Source organism: Rhipicephalus microplus, chromosome 2 (assembly GCF_043290135.1).
Source record: "Rhipicephalus microplus isolate Deutch F79 chromosome 2, USDA_Rmic, whole genome shotgun sequence".
In the NCBI taxonomy this organism is placed as follows: domain Eukaryota; kingdom Metazoa; phylum Arthropoda; class Arachnida; order Ixodida; family Ixodidae; genus Rhipicephalus; species Rhipicephalus microplus.
Genome location: NC_134701.1, coordinates 227,571,412 through 227,586,286, shown reverse-complemented (window position 1 = coordinate 227,586,286; position 14,875 = coordinate 227,571,412). Strand labels below are relative to the sequence as shown.

General features: G+C 45.5%; 1 protein-coding gene across 2 annotated transcripts in view; it reads right to left on the bottom strand.

The window, feature by feature from the left end:
• The window catches only part of LOC119170333 (KICSTOR subunit 2), a 53,482-nt gene that overhangs the window by 2,907 nt on the left and 35,700 nt on the right, over positions 1–14,875 (bottom strand). The window contains exons 9-10 of one of the 2 annotated variants that reach the window (XR_012886771.1): positions 3,760–3,858; positions 130–238 (exon numbers count right to left, since the gene is read on the bottom strand). Coding sequence is in view for 1 of the 2 variants with exons in the window: in XM_037421472.2 (XP_037277369.2) it covers positions 3,760–3,858 (99 nt within the window). In the remaining variant the exon portion in view is untranslated. The remainder of the gene's footprint in view (positions 1–129; positions 239–3,759; positions 3,859–14,875) is intronic. The other variant, XM_037421472.2, reaches the window with a different exon arrangement.

Below are 14,875 nucleotides of genomic sequence, written 5' to 3'. Positions count from 1 at the left end.
GACATGGCTGTCACTGATGAATACCTGAATATTACTTATTATCAATAATTATGCTGCAATAAGCATCTGCAAATATTTGTTTGCCAATTCAAGAAATGTAGTCCTATTTTAAACATATCGCACACTTACAATGGTGATTACTCCAACACATCGTTCTGCTGTTTATTGCCGATACTTCATTGTGCAATGTCAGAAGAAAACCTCAGTGTAAGACACACCACAGCAACTGCGCATATGCCTACAACACAGCAAGAGTTATGGCATGGAGTGAACCTATAGTAGGCAATGCACTGCACACAAATCACTTGTGATAAGACGCTAAGTTGGGCCAGTTGGTTAGGATCTATCGTGAACTTACTTACAGCGCAACACCAGAAAAAATACAGGACAGGGAAGAAGCAAAACAGAAAGAAAAGACGGCTCTTTCCCTGTCCTGTATTTTTTCTGGTGTTGTGCAGTAAGTAAGTTCACTTGTGATCATTGGCACCACACGACTGAAGATACCTTGTTTCAACAAGGCAGTGCCCGATTCCACTCGGCAGCAGATTGCTCTACAAATGCACACATAATTACCAGCTAAAGCCAGGTGAGCCATCTACTCTGTTGTAATGTTGCCTGCCATAGATTCTAAAGACTTTATTATCTCTACAGCGTACTATTACACAGTCCTGAGGGACTGCCTGCAATGTTCCCTCACTTTGAGTTCCGTCTTAGCTCTCCTGGCGAGCCACCGTGTTATTCTGCTTTTTTTTTTCCAGCCAACACGCTAAGGCATGTTATGCATCTACCAGAAGTGTTCTAAGAACTTGTGAGATCATTTTTACAGTGGAGACACACAAACTTCAACTTCACAAGATTTGTAACACTACCAAGTATCTTACTACAAGTAGTTACACTGAGGTCTGACTGCATTCACTCGGTATGATATTTCCTTATCAAATGCAGTTCTATCCTTATTCCACTCTGACCCATTGACATACCTTTATGACACAGCACTTTACTGCTTGTACTGCACCGCCCACCAGTTCGTGCCACAGTATTTTTTCTAGTGATTCTCTACACCGAAGAAAGTACAAGATAATTGATTGATTTTGTGGCGTTTAACGTCCCAAAACCACGATATGATTATGAGAGACGCCATAGTGGAGGGCTCCGGAAATTTTGACCACCTGGGGTTCTCTAACGTGCACCCAAATCTGAGCACACGGGCCTACAACATTTCTGCCTCCATCGGAAATGCAGCCGCCGCAGCCGGGATTCGAACCCGCGCCCTGCGGGTCAGCAGCCGAGTACCTTAGCCACGAGACCACCGCGGCGGGGCCGAAAGTACAAGATACTTTACGTGACTCGCGTCATAAAGATAAATATTCAACTGGGGAAGTACATTCCCTCAGCTCAAGTGTCTTAGCCTTTTACTAAAAGAATCACTAAAAGCTCGAAAATTCAATTTGCCTTACCCACTCATGCCATACATATAGCAGATGTGGTTATCATCATATTCATATGATTGTCTAATTACAGCATATAACCTCTCATTTTCAAAACATTTCTTGAACCTCAGCTTCAGCCTAACTATGAAGTGAAGAAAAACAAACGTTTGCATACCTCCTTAATGGAGAATCAAAGTTGTTTCTTCATAAAAATGCTACTCTTAATTGGTAAATGAAAAAGAGTACTCGCTTAAATATGCTGATTGACGAATCTACATGTGCAGTGAAGGTTGTCAAATTAAGTGACATTGGCTATGCTACCCTAAATAATGCAACCTAACTTGGCCATGTGTAACTGCTTTTGTTGCACTTATTTTAGTCATGAAGAAAAATGCACCTATTCAACATGATTCAAGACACAGTAGAACCTTGTTAAATGGAACCTGAAAGAACTGCGAAAACATGCTCCATTTAACAAGAGTTACATTTACTGAGTGAGTACAGGGGTGCAGAAAAGCATACTACTTGAAAAACCAGTGCAAACATAATACATCTCTAATAATACGCCCAGCCAGGATTGCCAGGTTCCACCACTTTGCGCTGATTTGGCTACTTTTTGAGGTCGGTGGCAGCATAAAAAATGTCGGATAGCATTGGCTACTTTGCATTCTGTATATATATATTTTTTTGCAGAATATAGATATCTCTAAACGTTTCAGCCACTGGCGTTCGTGTACATGGTGTCAAAACATGGTGGTCATTGCGCATTCTAAGCTTCCAACATTTAATTTGATGCTTGGAGTACAAAAACGCTTTCGACATGTGGATGACACTGAGAAAGCACAGTAGCTCATGGTCCGAGTTTTCACGCCACATGCTGCTAAATGCAACACTGAACAGCAACTTTCGAAGCAAAAAAGACAAAATGGGACCCCCCCCACTTCATATTACAGGTGCTCTGCTCTCAACATTATAAGTCAGATAACCAGAGAACTGCTTCTGTTGATTTTTAGGATAAATTTTGGACTGCGACAAAAGAATTTTGGTTGTCATCCCACAAGAAATATTGCGAACGTGAAGACTACAATTTATGCTTGTCCACCGGCCCTCATTACTTCAGGTGTACCAAACCGTACTTATTTTTGTCGTCACCAAATTCCCACTACTTCTGGTACATTCAACAAATCACACAAAATGCGCGAAAAGTGTCACTTTCGCAACAGGGCAAAATAGTTCATCACTACACACAATATGATAGGTAAAGTGAACAGTCTATAACTGGGCAGTTCCGACTTTATATGCTTCAAATACAGCACTTATTTAAATTTATACTAGAAGCCTGTAGCATGTAGATGTTTTAGTGAAAATATCATAGCTGTTTTCCCAGAGGTATTTCTCTTTTTGGCCGATTCTGCTGCTCTTGACTCGAATTGGCTACTTTATAGATAGTTTTTATAATTTTTTGGCAACATTTTTCAAACTGGCAACCCTGTACCCAACTTGCCCTTATCTGTATCTTACTGCAGAATTGAAGTATCAAACCAACCTTTTTAGACTTTGCAGCTTTATTTAAGCAAGAATTAAGTTCAAGCAAGTTTCGTTTACTAAGAGTCTACTTACCTTTATTCTGTGATACTACGCCTAGAGCAATAAAAGCTTTTTTCTCTTATCTCATTGATTGATATGTGGGGTTTAACGTCCCAAAACCACTATATGATTTTAAGAGAAGCCGTAGTGGAGGGCTCCGGCAATTTCGAGCGCCTGGGGTTCTTTAACGTGCACCCAAATCTGAGTACACGGGCCTACAACATTTCCGCCTCCATCAGAAATGCAGCCGCCGCAGCCAGGATTCGATTCCGCGACCTGCGGGTCAGCAGCCGAGTATCTTAGCCACTAGACCACTGCAGCGGAGCGTTCTCTTATCTCATGACATTATTGCACAGAGAAACACACACAAAAGAATCAAACGGAGTACTATCCTCCGTTCTTGTACACACACATAGATTATTGTGTAACCGAATTAATCCTCAGCAACGTTGACCCCTTCAAGAGACTTGCACTACTGTATGAATCGGTCTGTTGACAAAAGGCTTTCAAGAAAATGGCTGCGGAGAGCTGTCCTTACACTTTACCAGCATAAATTTTCTATAATTAGTCTGGCCGTCCGATATGTGACTAGTAGAATTCAGCGAGCCTTTTATTTATATGTCTCACATGTACACTCATACATGTGCATCGAGTGAAAATATGATGTTACGTAAACTCACAGCTTGCTGAAGGTTCAAAAACACCAAGAGAAAGAGAGAAATGGAAGTTCGCCATCACTCACCGAATCATAGAAATACACGATCCCCTCAGAATTGAGATCATCAGACTTCTTTGTAATGATCATTATAATGTTAGGTCTGTGTTGCTTGTCTTGGTATATCTGAAAGCAACGAAATCAGAGGAGCATGCTGCTGACTGACGTCTGAGGACAAATGACTTCTGAAAAGCAGGAAACAAATTTCTATACCCAGTAATTCACATCCTGCCTTAAAGAACAAATAGCTATGTGAGATCTCACTCAGTAAGGAAAAAATAAAGAATCAGGCTCACGCAACTTTGCACTATTGCAACCCAATATCTGGTGCGAAAATGTTTACTGTAAAGTACAGTGAAAGCTCGTTAATTCACACCTCATTAATTCGAAATTTTGGATAATTCGAAATGGTCGCCGCAGTCCGTCCGCAGTGCATAGGAGACCATGTGTAAAACGATTCGTTAATTCGAACAGAAATTGCTGCCTCTACGGATCATTCGAAGCGCGCGCCGCCGAGCGTCATCATCGTCAAACACTAGTGGAAGCTTTTACGGTCGAACAATAGGTGGCACGACCAGTTTTTTCGAGCTTCAAGTGGCCTCCGAGCGAAAAGCGAGCAAAGTATGGCCTCCAAAATCCAGGGAGCAATTTTTTTTTTTTTTTCGTAGCCCTCCCGCTATCTCAGTGCCTGGCGCCACTTGTACGCGGAACCCACGGGACGCTGAGGAGTCGGCGGAGTAGTCCTAGCAGTCCTAGGCCGCTCCCGGCAGCGTCACTTTGTTCCTCGAGCACGTTGTTCGTTCAGGCCGTCAAGCCGTCTTATTCCGCATCGAAGTTGCAAGATGCCGCGGGGAAACTACTGCGCGAAGACTGTCAAGGAGAAGGTGGAGATTTTGCGAAAGGTTGACCAAGGGAAATACGAAATTGCGAGGAAGCACGGCATACCTCCGAGCACGTTGTCAACCTACATACGCAACAAGACGGCCATTGAAAACGCCTATGAAGCCGAGGATTTTGGCGCCAGTCGAAAAAGGCTAAGGACAGCGAAGTTCCCAGAACTGGAGTCAGCTTTGATTATCTGGTTTAAAGAAATGAGAGCCCAGAGTATCGCATTGAGCGGCCCTATCATCGTGGCCAAGGCAGCCGATTTCGCCCTGCGCTTGGACATTGAAGACTTTGTCGCCTCCGAGGGATGGTTTCATAGTTTCAGGGAGCGGCACAATCTCATATTCTGCACGTTATCCGGCGAGGCAAAGGAAGTGGACGCCGAAACATGCGCTACTTGGAGAAGCGATACCCTGCAGCAGTACTTGGAGAGCTACTCACCACAGGATGTGTTTAACGCTGACGAGACAGCGTTATTTTTCAAGTTGCAGCCAGACAAGACGATCACCTACAAGGGAGACAGCTGTGCCGGCGGCAAGCGCAGCAAAGAGCGTGTCACTGTTTTGGTCGCCGCAAATATGACCGGTACGGAAAAGGTCCCCCTTTTTGTGATTGGCAAAGCACTCAAGCCACGGTGCTTCAAAAACATTCGCTCACTGCCAACGGAGTACACCGCAAACAAGAAAGCCTGGATGACAGGTGACCTATTCAGGAAGTGGCTACTGAAATTCGACAGGCGAATGGAACTGGGCGGCAGACGCGTTCTTCTTGTCGTCGACAACTGTTCGGCGCACAAAGTCGACGTTGAGCTGAGAGCAACTAAGTTGGTGTTCCTTCCGGCAAATACGACTGCGGCCCTACAGCCAATGGACCAGGGTGTGATAAGGAACATTAAGTTCTTTTATAGGCGTCACGTGCTGGAGAAAATGATTTTGTGCGCGGGCGACAGGAAGGACTTCGGCATTACGCTGCTCACTGCCATGCACATGTTGGTGCACACATGGGAACAGGTGACCGCGACCACAATCGCAAACTGTTTCAGCCACAGTGGATTTGCGGCTGGAAGTGCGCAGGATAGTTGTGACGTCGACGTGGATGGGGCTGAGGGGCTCATGCCAGCGGCGTTGCGTGACACTCTTCGGGGCGTACGTTTTGCCGATTATGTTGAAGTTGACACCGGTGCATCGGTGTGTGGTGCCCTGACTGATGAGGACATTATCGCTCAAGTAGCCGGTGCGCAGCCTGATGCTGAAGAGCCAGAAGGTGAGGAAGACGAAAATGACGAAGCGCCTGTGCGCCCGTCAGCTTCTGCGGTGATGGAGGCACTTAATGTGGCGCGTCTCTCCTTCAGCTTTGAAGAGGGTGAAGAGGATTCCCTGCGCCGCGTCCGCGCGCTGGAACAGGGAGCCGCAGCTGTGGCATTCAGAGAAAAGAAGCAGATGGTCATCACCGACTTTTTTGGCCAATAAATATTTTTCGTGCCCCCACTCACGAAATCCACCCATTTTTGCTCACTTTCATTATTTCGAATTTTGTTTAATTCGTAATTGCTCAGCGTTCCCGTGGAATTCGAATTAACGAGCTTTTACTGTATGTAAAGGCTTCATTCACTTCTACAGTTATTTGTGGTGGCAACGTCACCCACAGCCACTGGTATGTCTGTCCCAGCTGTCACCCACATTAGGAAAACAACATCTCAGTTCTCAAGATAGTTGCTAGTTGAGTTTGTATGTACACTCAAATATCAATATAATGAACAAGGATATAATGAAATATCAGTTGTAGCAAAGTAAATGAAAAATAGTCTTGCAGTAGCTAGTGCTGAAAACCTTTAATACAAGTTTTTGGAACAACAGGACTTATTTTTTTGTAAGCTGCAACTTTTTATAATGAGGCTTGAGTGTAGTTACATTAGAAAAAAAGACATTGGAACTTTGAAAAAAGTTCTTACTCCTTGCTGGAATGGCGCAAAGGCACTCTACATGCACGTCAACTACTTCACCGCCAAATCGCACCAGTGCCTGCAAGCTGCTCCAGATAATAACCATTTAGAAGTGTTCTGTTACGTAAGGAGCCACTTGTGCAGCCGTGAAGATGAACACCTTGTGTTGCAGTTGTGTAGTATTGCACCATGTAAACTGAATAGCATATGTGTGGGTGCTTTTAAGCTGGCCACCCATCATGAAGCCGCAGACTTCTACAAGAGGCTTAAAAAATTCATTCAAGATAAGTTACTGAGAACTGCTAGAAGAAAGTATTCATTGTAAAGCACTGTTCCTATATGCCAGAAAAGCTTCAACAGTGAGACAGCTTTCAGTAGAATGAAGCACCAATAGCATCAGTATCATGTTGAGACATTTTTCCCAAGGAAAGTATAGACGAGACAACAAAGCAGTGTTGTCCATCTATCACATCTTCTGGCTCGTTAATTGACATAATATATATTGTTAAATATCTTGTTTAGCAGAAATTCTGGTGTCTGCATTTGTGTCGGCATCATTGGTTGCGAGCGAAAACCAGCACTGTCCTCGAGTGAAAATATTTCAGTAAATAAAAATAATAAAGAACTTCAATTTAAGGATACAGGATCCAGCACATCTGTATGGCAAACAACTGTTCTACCACAAAGCCAAACCCATGCTTGAAACAGTAACGAAAAACACCATATGAGAATGCCATGTGGTGTGATGGTCCTTCTTAATGCATGTACTACTGTACGGCAGAAGCGTAAAATTGCAACAGATTGAATGAGTGTGCAGGTACTCATTTACGCGTGTTGCCTCATGACCGCGTAGTGGGCCGTTAAGTTCACCCTTTTGCAAAAAGAATAACTATAGAATAGCGAGCACGTCACAACTACACTTGCAGTAGGCATTCTAGGATAGTTTAAAACAGCTTATTTTATGTACACAGACACTCCTTTCCTTGCGACATGGTTGAGATGTCTACCGAGAATCGAAGCCAGGATAGCGATTGAGAAGGCTATGCGAACAGGGCCCAACTGCACTATCGCGTTCTACACTTCAAAGGGAACCTCACAAGTGCCCACCCAGTTTCTTTCAATTCAGATATTTCTCCCAATCCCAAGAGGCGCTCAATCTATGCCAACAAGGTCAATCATGGGGGTTCTGCATGGGGGTTCTGATACATTTGTGAAAACTAGGCCTGTTGCTTCTGGGATTCTGCACTGCTAAAACATCAAGAAGACGCACAATAGCATTCTGTGCTACCCATCAAATGAAATGATTTCAAACCTGGAGGAGACAGTAAAATACTAGTTTGATATAGTATCAATAATTTGAAATATGCCCACTTACCGTAATTACTCGAATCTAACGCGCACCTTTTTTCCGGTTAAGCGAGTTCATAAATCGCATGCGCGTTAGAATCGAGTACGAACAAAAAAATTACGGTCAATCTATTGCCATCGCAAATCCAAAATGGCCGCCCTCTACGTGCGTCGGCGTGGCGCGTCGGCTATTTCTGCCTATGTGTTTCCCATGTGCGGCACTTTGTACGTGTGCTGAGGAGTTCGTCATCTAGTAGTGCATTAGCATCGACGGCGTGGAAGGGCCGACTCCATAAACTCGAGTGCACCACGATGCCGCTTTTAAAAGAAAAGTCATCGCGTGTGCAGAAACGGACGGAAATCGGGCCGCATCGCGGTCGTTCCCGAAACGTGCGTGCGGGACCGGCGGAAACAAAAGCAGAAGATTGTCGTCAGCAAAGCTTCACGCAAAGGCTTCAGTGAACCACAGCAGGGTCGGTTTCCGCAAATTAAAGAGCTGCTCGGCAAGTATGCGCTTGAGCAGCGAGCGGCACCGCGCCCCGTGACGACAGAACTGCTCCAAGTGCGGGCTATGCAATTAGTCTTAGAAAAAGGTCTAATGCGGAGCCAGTTTAAAGCGAGCAGGTGCTGGCTAATTAACTATATGAAGAGGAAAGGCTCTTCCCTCCGAAGGGGAACATGCATATGCGAAAACTTTTGCGGAGAAGTACGATGAAAAGCTTTACAGTTTTCAGAGGTTCGTCCTAAACTTGCGGCGCAACAACGGCTACCTGCTTGGGCAAATCTGGAATGCGGATCAGACGCCTCTTTATTTCGACATGCCTGGCACCACAACCGTCGAGAAGAAGGGGGCGAAGCAAGTTCGCGTGCTGACACGGTAAAACTACAGTGACAGCAATGCTCTGTTACACGTCAGATGGGCACAAGCTTCGCCCGTACCTCATATTTAAATGGAAGACGATCCCGAAAGGAATCGTTTTTTCGAGTGGTGTGATCGTGCGGGTCGGGCCAGCGAAAAAAAATGAGTACTGAACGCTGGGCGAGTTGGTAAATCATCACTACAAAACTGCGCGAAAAATCGACAAGAAACAGAGAAGGCACACACACAAGCGCAGACTAGCAACTGACAGTTTATTGAAAGAAACACTTATATACCTAAAGAAAAACTATGACGTGAAAGATTAGAAGTTGGCAGTGAGATAATCAATCTCTAGTTGGTGCAAAGTCACCGAAGGCCTCGCAACACACGTGTCGCCATACTTGTGTATATAAAAAGCCTCCGCAACTTCTCTCGCTGTCCTATCCCTGTGCCGTGACAACACCCTTGTTTCGTGAAATAAAGGGGAACACTTGCAATCCCTGCAATGTAGGCACAGATTCGACGAAGGGTGGGCCTTCAGCGATGCCCTGTGATCCATTAGTCGGTTGTTCAAACATCTTCCAGTTTGCCCAATATAGCACCTACCACATGATAAGGGGATAAGATACACCGCACCAATTCCACACTCAACAAACGTTTCCCGGTGTTTGACCACACAAACATACCACTTTTTTTCCTTTCCTTCAGCTTTCCTATCCACCATTGCGCACACTCGGCCCAACTTATTCCTGGACGAAAAAACGACATTAACACCAAATCTATGTCCCACCTTTTTCATGCGGTGGGAGAAGGCATGAAGATAAGGAATGCACGTGTAAGGCAAACGTTTATCTATGCCCGCTCTGTCATTACCTTCCCGTTTTAGTTTCTTCAACAATCTTTCACTTAGAAGACCCAGCCTTCCTTCTGGGAAGTTCGATAACCTAAGCCTAGTAAGCTGGTCATGAAAAGCCTCCGACATCTGATGCGGGCACGATTTGCACAAAGCAGATTCGAGACACGAAGTGGCGACACCATTCTTGACCAGCTTTGAGTTACAGGAATGAAAATCAAGAATGGGCTTAATCGACCTCGGCGAATACCGCCAGCACGTGTGCTCCTGCCCAATCCTAATTTTCAAATCAAGAAACTGAATGCAGCCATCTTTCGGGACCTCAAAGGTAAATTTCAAACCCCGTCCTTTCTCATTAAACATTTTCAGCACATTGACCCTGGACCTGACACAGTTGTCCATTTCAACAAACACCAGATAATCATCAACGTATCTCATTGTCTTAAGCGCTAAACTTTCTAAGCCTCCCTCAAGGTCTCGATCTATCCTCCCCAAGTATACCTCACTCAGTTTAGGGGCAACACGGGAACCTATGCACACACCCGATTTCTGCCTTTGTTATCGAACTTCCCAGAAGGAAGGCTGGGTCTTCTAAGTGAAAGATTGTTGAAGAAACTAAAACGGGAAGGTAATGACAGAGCGGGCATAGATAAACGTTTGCCTTACACGTGCATTCCTTATCTTCATGCCTTCTCCCACCGCATGAAAAAGGTGGGACATAGATTTGGTGTTAATGTCGTTTTTTCGTCCAGGAATAAGTTGGGCCGAGTGTGCGCAATGGTGGATAGGAAAGCTGAAGGAAAGGAAAAAAAGTGGTATGTTTGTGTGGTCAAACACCGGGAAACGTTTGTTGAGTGTGGAATTGGTGCGGTGTATCTTATCCCCTTATCATGTGGTAGGTGCTATATTGGGCAAACTGGAAGATGTTTGAACAACCGACTAATGGATCACAGGGCATCGCTGAAGGCCCACCCTTCGTCGAATCTGTGCCTACATTGCAGGGATTGCAAGTGTTCCCCTTTATTTCACGAAACAAGGGTGTTGTCACGGCACAGGGATAGGACAGCGAGAGAAGTTGCGGAGGCTTTTTATATACACAAGTATGGCGACACGTGTGTTGCGAGGCCTTCGGTGACTTTGCACCAACTAGAGATTGATTATCTCACTGCCAACTTCTAATCTTTCACGTCATAGTTTTTCTTTAGGTATATAAGTGTTTCTTTCAATAAACTGTCAGTTGCTAGTCTGCGCTTGTGTGTGTGCCTTCTCTGTTTCTTGTCGATTTTTCGCGCAGTTTTGTAGTGATGATTTACCAACTCGCCCAGCGTTCAGTACTCTTAAGTTATATTACTAGTTGTATGGGCTCTTTTCCATGTGTTACTTTTCCCATTTCTAACCCGGCAGTTTTGGTGGCACTGTATGCAGTGTGTGTGTGTCGAGCAAGAACCGCCTCGTGGTTCATCAGAGTGGGGGCGTGCCCTGAAGATGTCCAGAAGTTGTGCGGTTGGATTGAACCTTCGCCAGGCCATGCTAAGCGCATTTGCAAGATACTAAAATCCGAGTGGTGGAGACAGGCAAGGCTGTATGAAGACTGTCTTAAGTCAACCTGCGGTGTTGTGGCAGGTAGGGCTGTGTCTGCTAGATACAGGGAATGGTGCGCCACCAGGTTTCGTATCACGGAATTCCTTTGGAACACGTTGCGGCCCATGCTCCCGAAGAAGAAAAAGAAGGAAGCACGGGAACCCTCTGCCAAAGTCATCTCTCTGGATGGCATCGTTTTGCCGGAAGCTCATCTGAAGACTCTAGGACTGGGACCAAAATTCTGCTTCGAGCCAACCCTTGGATATCCAGAAATCTTGGCGGTGGCACGTTCCGTTGCTGAACGGGTGCCTGAAGGTGAAAGGGGAAGGTGCGTGGCAGAAGGAGCTGGTGTGGTGACTACGCTCAGTGGAAGCACTGGAAGGAAGTGCAAGTTGAATTCCTTGGTGGATTACATGGGTTCAAGCAGCATCAGGCCATTAGTTGCTGACAAGGAAGGGAGTTTCGTCCTCATGTATGAGAGGACTTTTTCTGAGAAGGGCATGCAAGCTGTTCACAAGAACCTCAAGCAGGTTGAAGAAAAACCAAAGGAGGTGAAGAAAAAGGCCGTCGCCTTACTGGAACAGCTGAGGCTTGAAGGGTTGGCTGCGGCGGTGCGAGGTGCGAAAGGCAATTTGCTGAACCTTTTCTTCACCGTCAAAACACACAAGGAGGGCCATCCCTTTAGGGTAGTTGTTTCAGAACGCGGAACTTGGCAATGTTTGGTATCAGCATTTCTGCAAAAGCACCTATCATCTCTAAAGGTGCAGGATCCTTTTCGGGTGAAGAATTCCGAGGAAGTCGTTCAGTTCCTGAGGACGGTACCCCCCGGTCCTATGTCAGTGTTTAGCATAGATGTAGAGGACCTTTTTTACTCGTTGGAGCATGAAACCTTGATGAAAAGTGTGAGAGACTGCATACAGGACCACAACGACGCCCTACAGTTCCAAAATGAGTGCGGAGTTTCTGTTGCGTCCTTCTTGGAACTGTTGTCGATGTATCTTCGCTCGACTTTGGTAGAATGGAAAGGTGGTGTGTATAGGCAGAAATCGGGTGTGTGCATAGGTTCCCGTGTTGCCCCTAAACTGAGTGAGGTATACTTGGGGAGGATAGATCGAGACCTTGAGGGAGGCTTAGAAAGTTTAGCGCTTAAGACAATGAGATACGTTGATGATTATCTGGTGTTTGTTGAAATGGACAACTGTGTCAGGTCCAGGGTCAATGTGCTGAAAATGTTTAATGAGAAAGGACGGGGTTTGAAATTTACCTTTGAGGTCCCGAAAGATGGCTGCATTCAGTTTCTTGATTTGAAAATTAGGATTGGGCAGGAGCACACGTGCTGGCGGTATTCGCCGAGGTCGATTAAGCCCATTCTTGATTTTCATTCCTGTAACTCAAAGCTGGTCAAGAATGGTGTCGCCACTTCGTGTCTCGAATCTGCTTTGTGCAAATCGTGCCCGCATCAGATGTCGGAGGCTTTTCATGACCAGCTTACTAGGCTTAGGTTATCGAACTTCCCAGAAGGAAGGCTGGGTCTTCTAAGTGAAAGATTGTTGAAGAAACTAAAACGGGAAGGTAATGACAGAGCGGGCATAGATAAACGTTTGCCTTACACGTGCATTCCTTATCTTCATGCCTTCTCCCACCGCATGAAAAAGGTGGGACATAGATTTGGTGTTAATGTCGTTTTTTCGTCCAGGAATAAGTTGGGCCGAGTGTGCGCAATGGTGGATAGGAAAGCTGAAGGAAAGGAAAAAAAGTGGTATGTTTGTGTGGTCAAACACCGGGAAACGTTTGTTGAGTGTGGAATTGGTGCGGTGTATCTTATCCCCTTATCATGTGGTAGGTGCTATATTGGGCAAACTGGAAGATGTTTGAACAACCGACTAATGGATCACAGGGCATCGCTGAAGGCCCACCCTTCGTCGAATCTGTGCCTACATTGCAGGGATTGCAAGTGTTCCCCTTTATTTCACGAAACAAGGGTGTTGTCACGGCACAGGGATAGGACAGCGAGAGAAGTTGCGGAGGCTTTTTATATACACAAGTATGGCGACACGTGTGTTGCGAGGCCTTCGGTGACTTTGCACCAACTAGAGATTGATTATCTCACTGCCAACTTCTAATCTTTCACGTCATAGTTTTTCTTTAGGTATATAAGTGTTTCTTTCAATAAACTGTCAGTTGCTAGTCTGCGCTTGTGTGTGTGCCTTCTCTGTTTCTTGTCGATTTTTCGCGCAGTTTTGTAGTGAAAAAAAATGGGTGCGCGTTGCAATCGATGTCTTACGTTTTTTTTTTTTTTTTTTTCGCGGTGGAAATCGGGTGCGCGTACAATCGAGGGCGCGGTAGAATCGAGTAAATACGGTACATGAAAATTCTTCACATCAGTGATAGTTCCTTGTGATCGTGAAAAGCAGGAATTTTCTAGTAGTTTTGCTACGTCGAATGCGCAAAATATTCTACTACTATTTATTTTCATCTACCCCTTCTTTTGAAGGGCCCTCGTTGGACGCAGTTACATTTTGCATTTTTGGAGTATGCGATTTTTCTTTTTCTAATAACGAGCGGCAGAAGATATCTGTTTTACATCAGTAGCCCTACCTGTGTCTATAGCATAATAAAGCAACAGAAGTTGGTGGCCAGGCAGCCAGAACCATGGCTAGACATAAGGTGCGACACAAACAAAATCCTCCACATAATTCAACAGTTGTGGACTTTACAGCTGTTAGCACAACAGACAATGCTTGGTTCCACAGCATGCATGTAAGCTGTCATGTACAAATTCAATATTATGATAATTACTAGATTAGTTTTGTCTCACACTAGTAATTTTCACCACATTGCAAGGCCTTGCCCCAGTGAAACTTACTAAAACCATCCTTGCTATTGTGACGTCCCCGCAAACACGGACTGAACCCCGGTCCTTTCAAGATGTTTTTGCTCGTTCCTTAAACCCACGCATAAAAAAAAGGAAAAGAAAACCTTCAGTGTAACGAATGGGCGATCCGGAGTGGAGTACCTGGAAGGATTATTTCTACTGTTCTCGTGGGTCGTCCCCCGCCCCCCGCACAAACACGAGGACCGGGCGGCGCCATGTTGTCTACAGACAGTGTGACAGTGTACCGTGGCAATAATACGCACGCACCCTTCAGATTTGTGGCATGGGGGAGCAGCAGAGCACCTTTTGTTGGTTCGGGGAATGCGACCCTGCCGCAGCGCCTGTGCCTCCATGGCTGCAGGGCTCATTACTGCGTTCTGCGCGGATGGCCACCCGTGGCATTGAATGACGAAGAAGCGGCGGCTACAGAGAATTTGGCGGGAGACACCGAGCTGCATGGAGAATTCGAGACTCGTTCTGGACATCAGCTCATCAAGTACCAGAAACCGGGACAATTGGTTTGGCCGAAAACATTTTGGCACAACATTGCAAACTCCGGATGTTGGCCATTATAGACGACGCACTTTGTCGGAAGCCAATTGCGCCATGGAGACTGGCTTTGTCGGAAGCATCGGGACCATTGTTCGCCCGTAATTAAAGTGTCTTGGGACAGCTCGCCCATCTCTCTCTCTGAGGCTTGAGTTTGTACATTGTTACTTGCTCGGCTTTGTTTAGGAGAGGGTTTTCTACTGGTGTGGGCCGCGGGAGCGGCCTTCGAAGACGACACACTCCGACTGACAA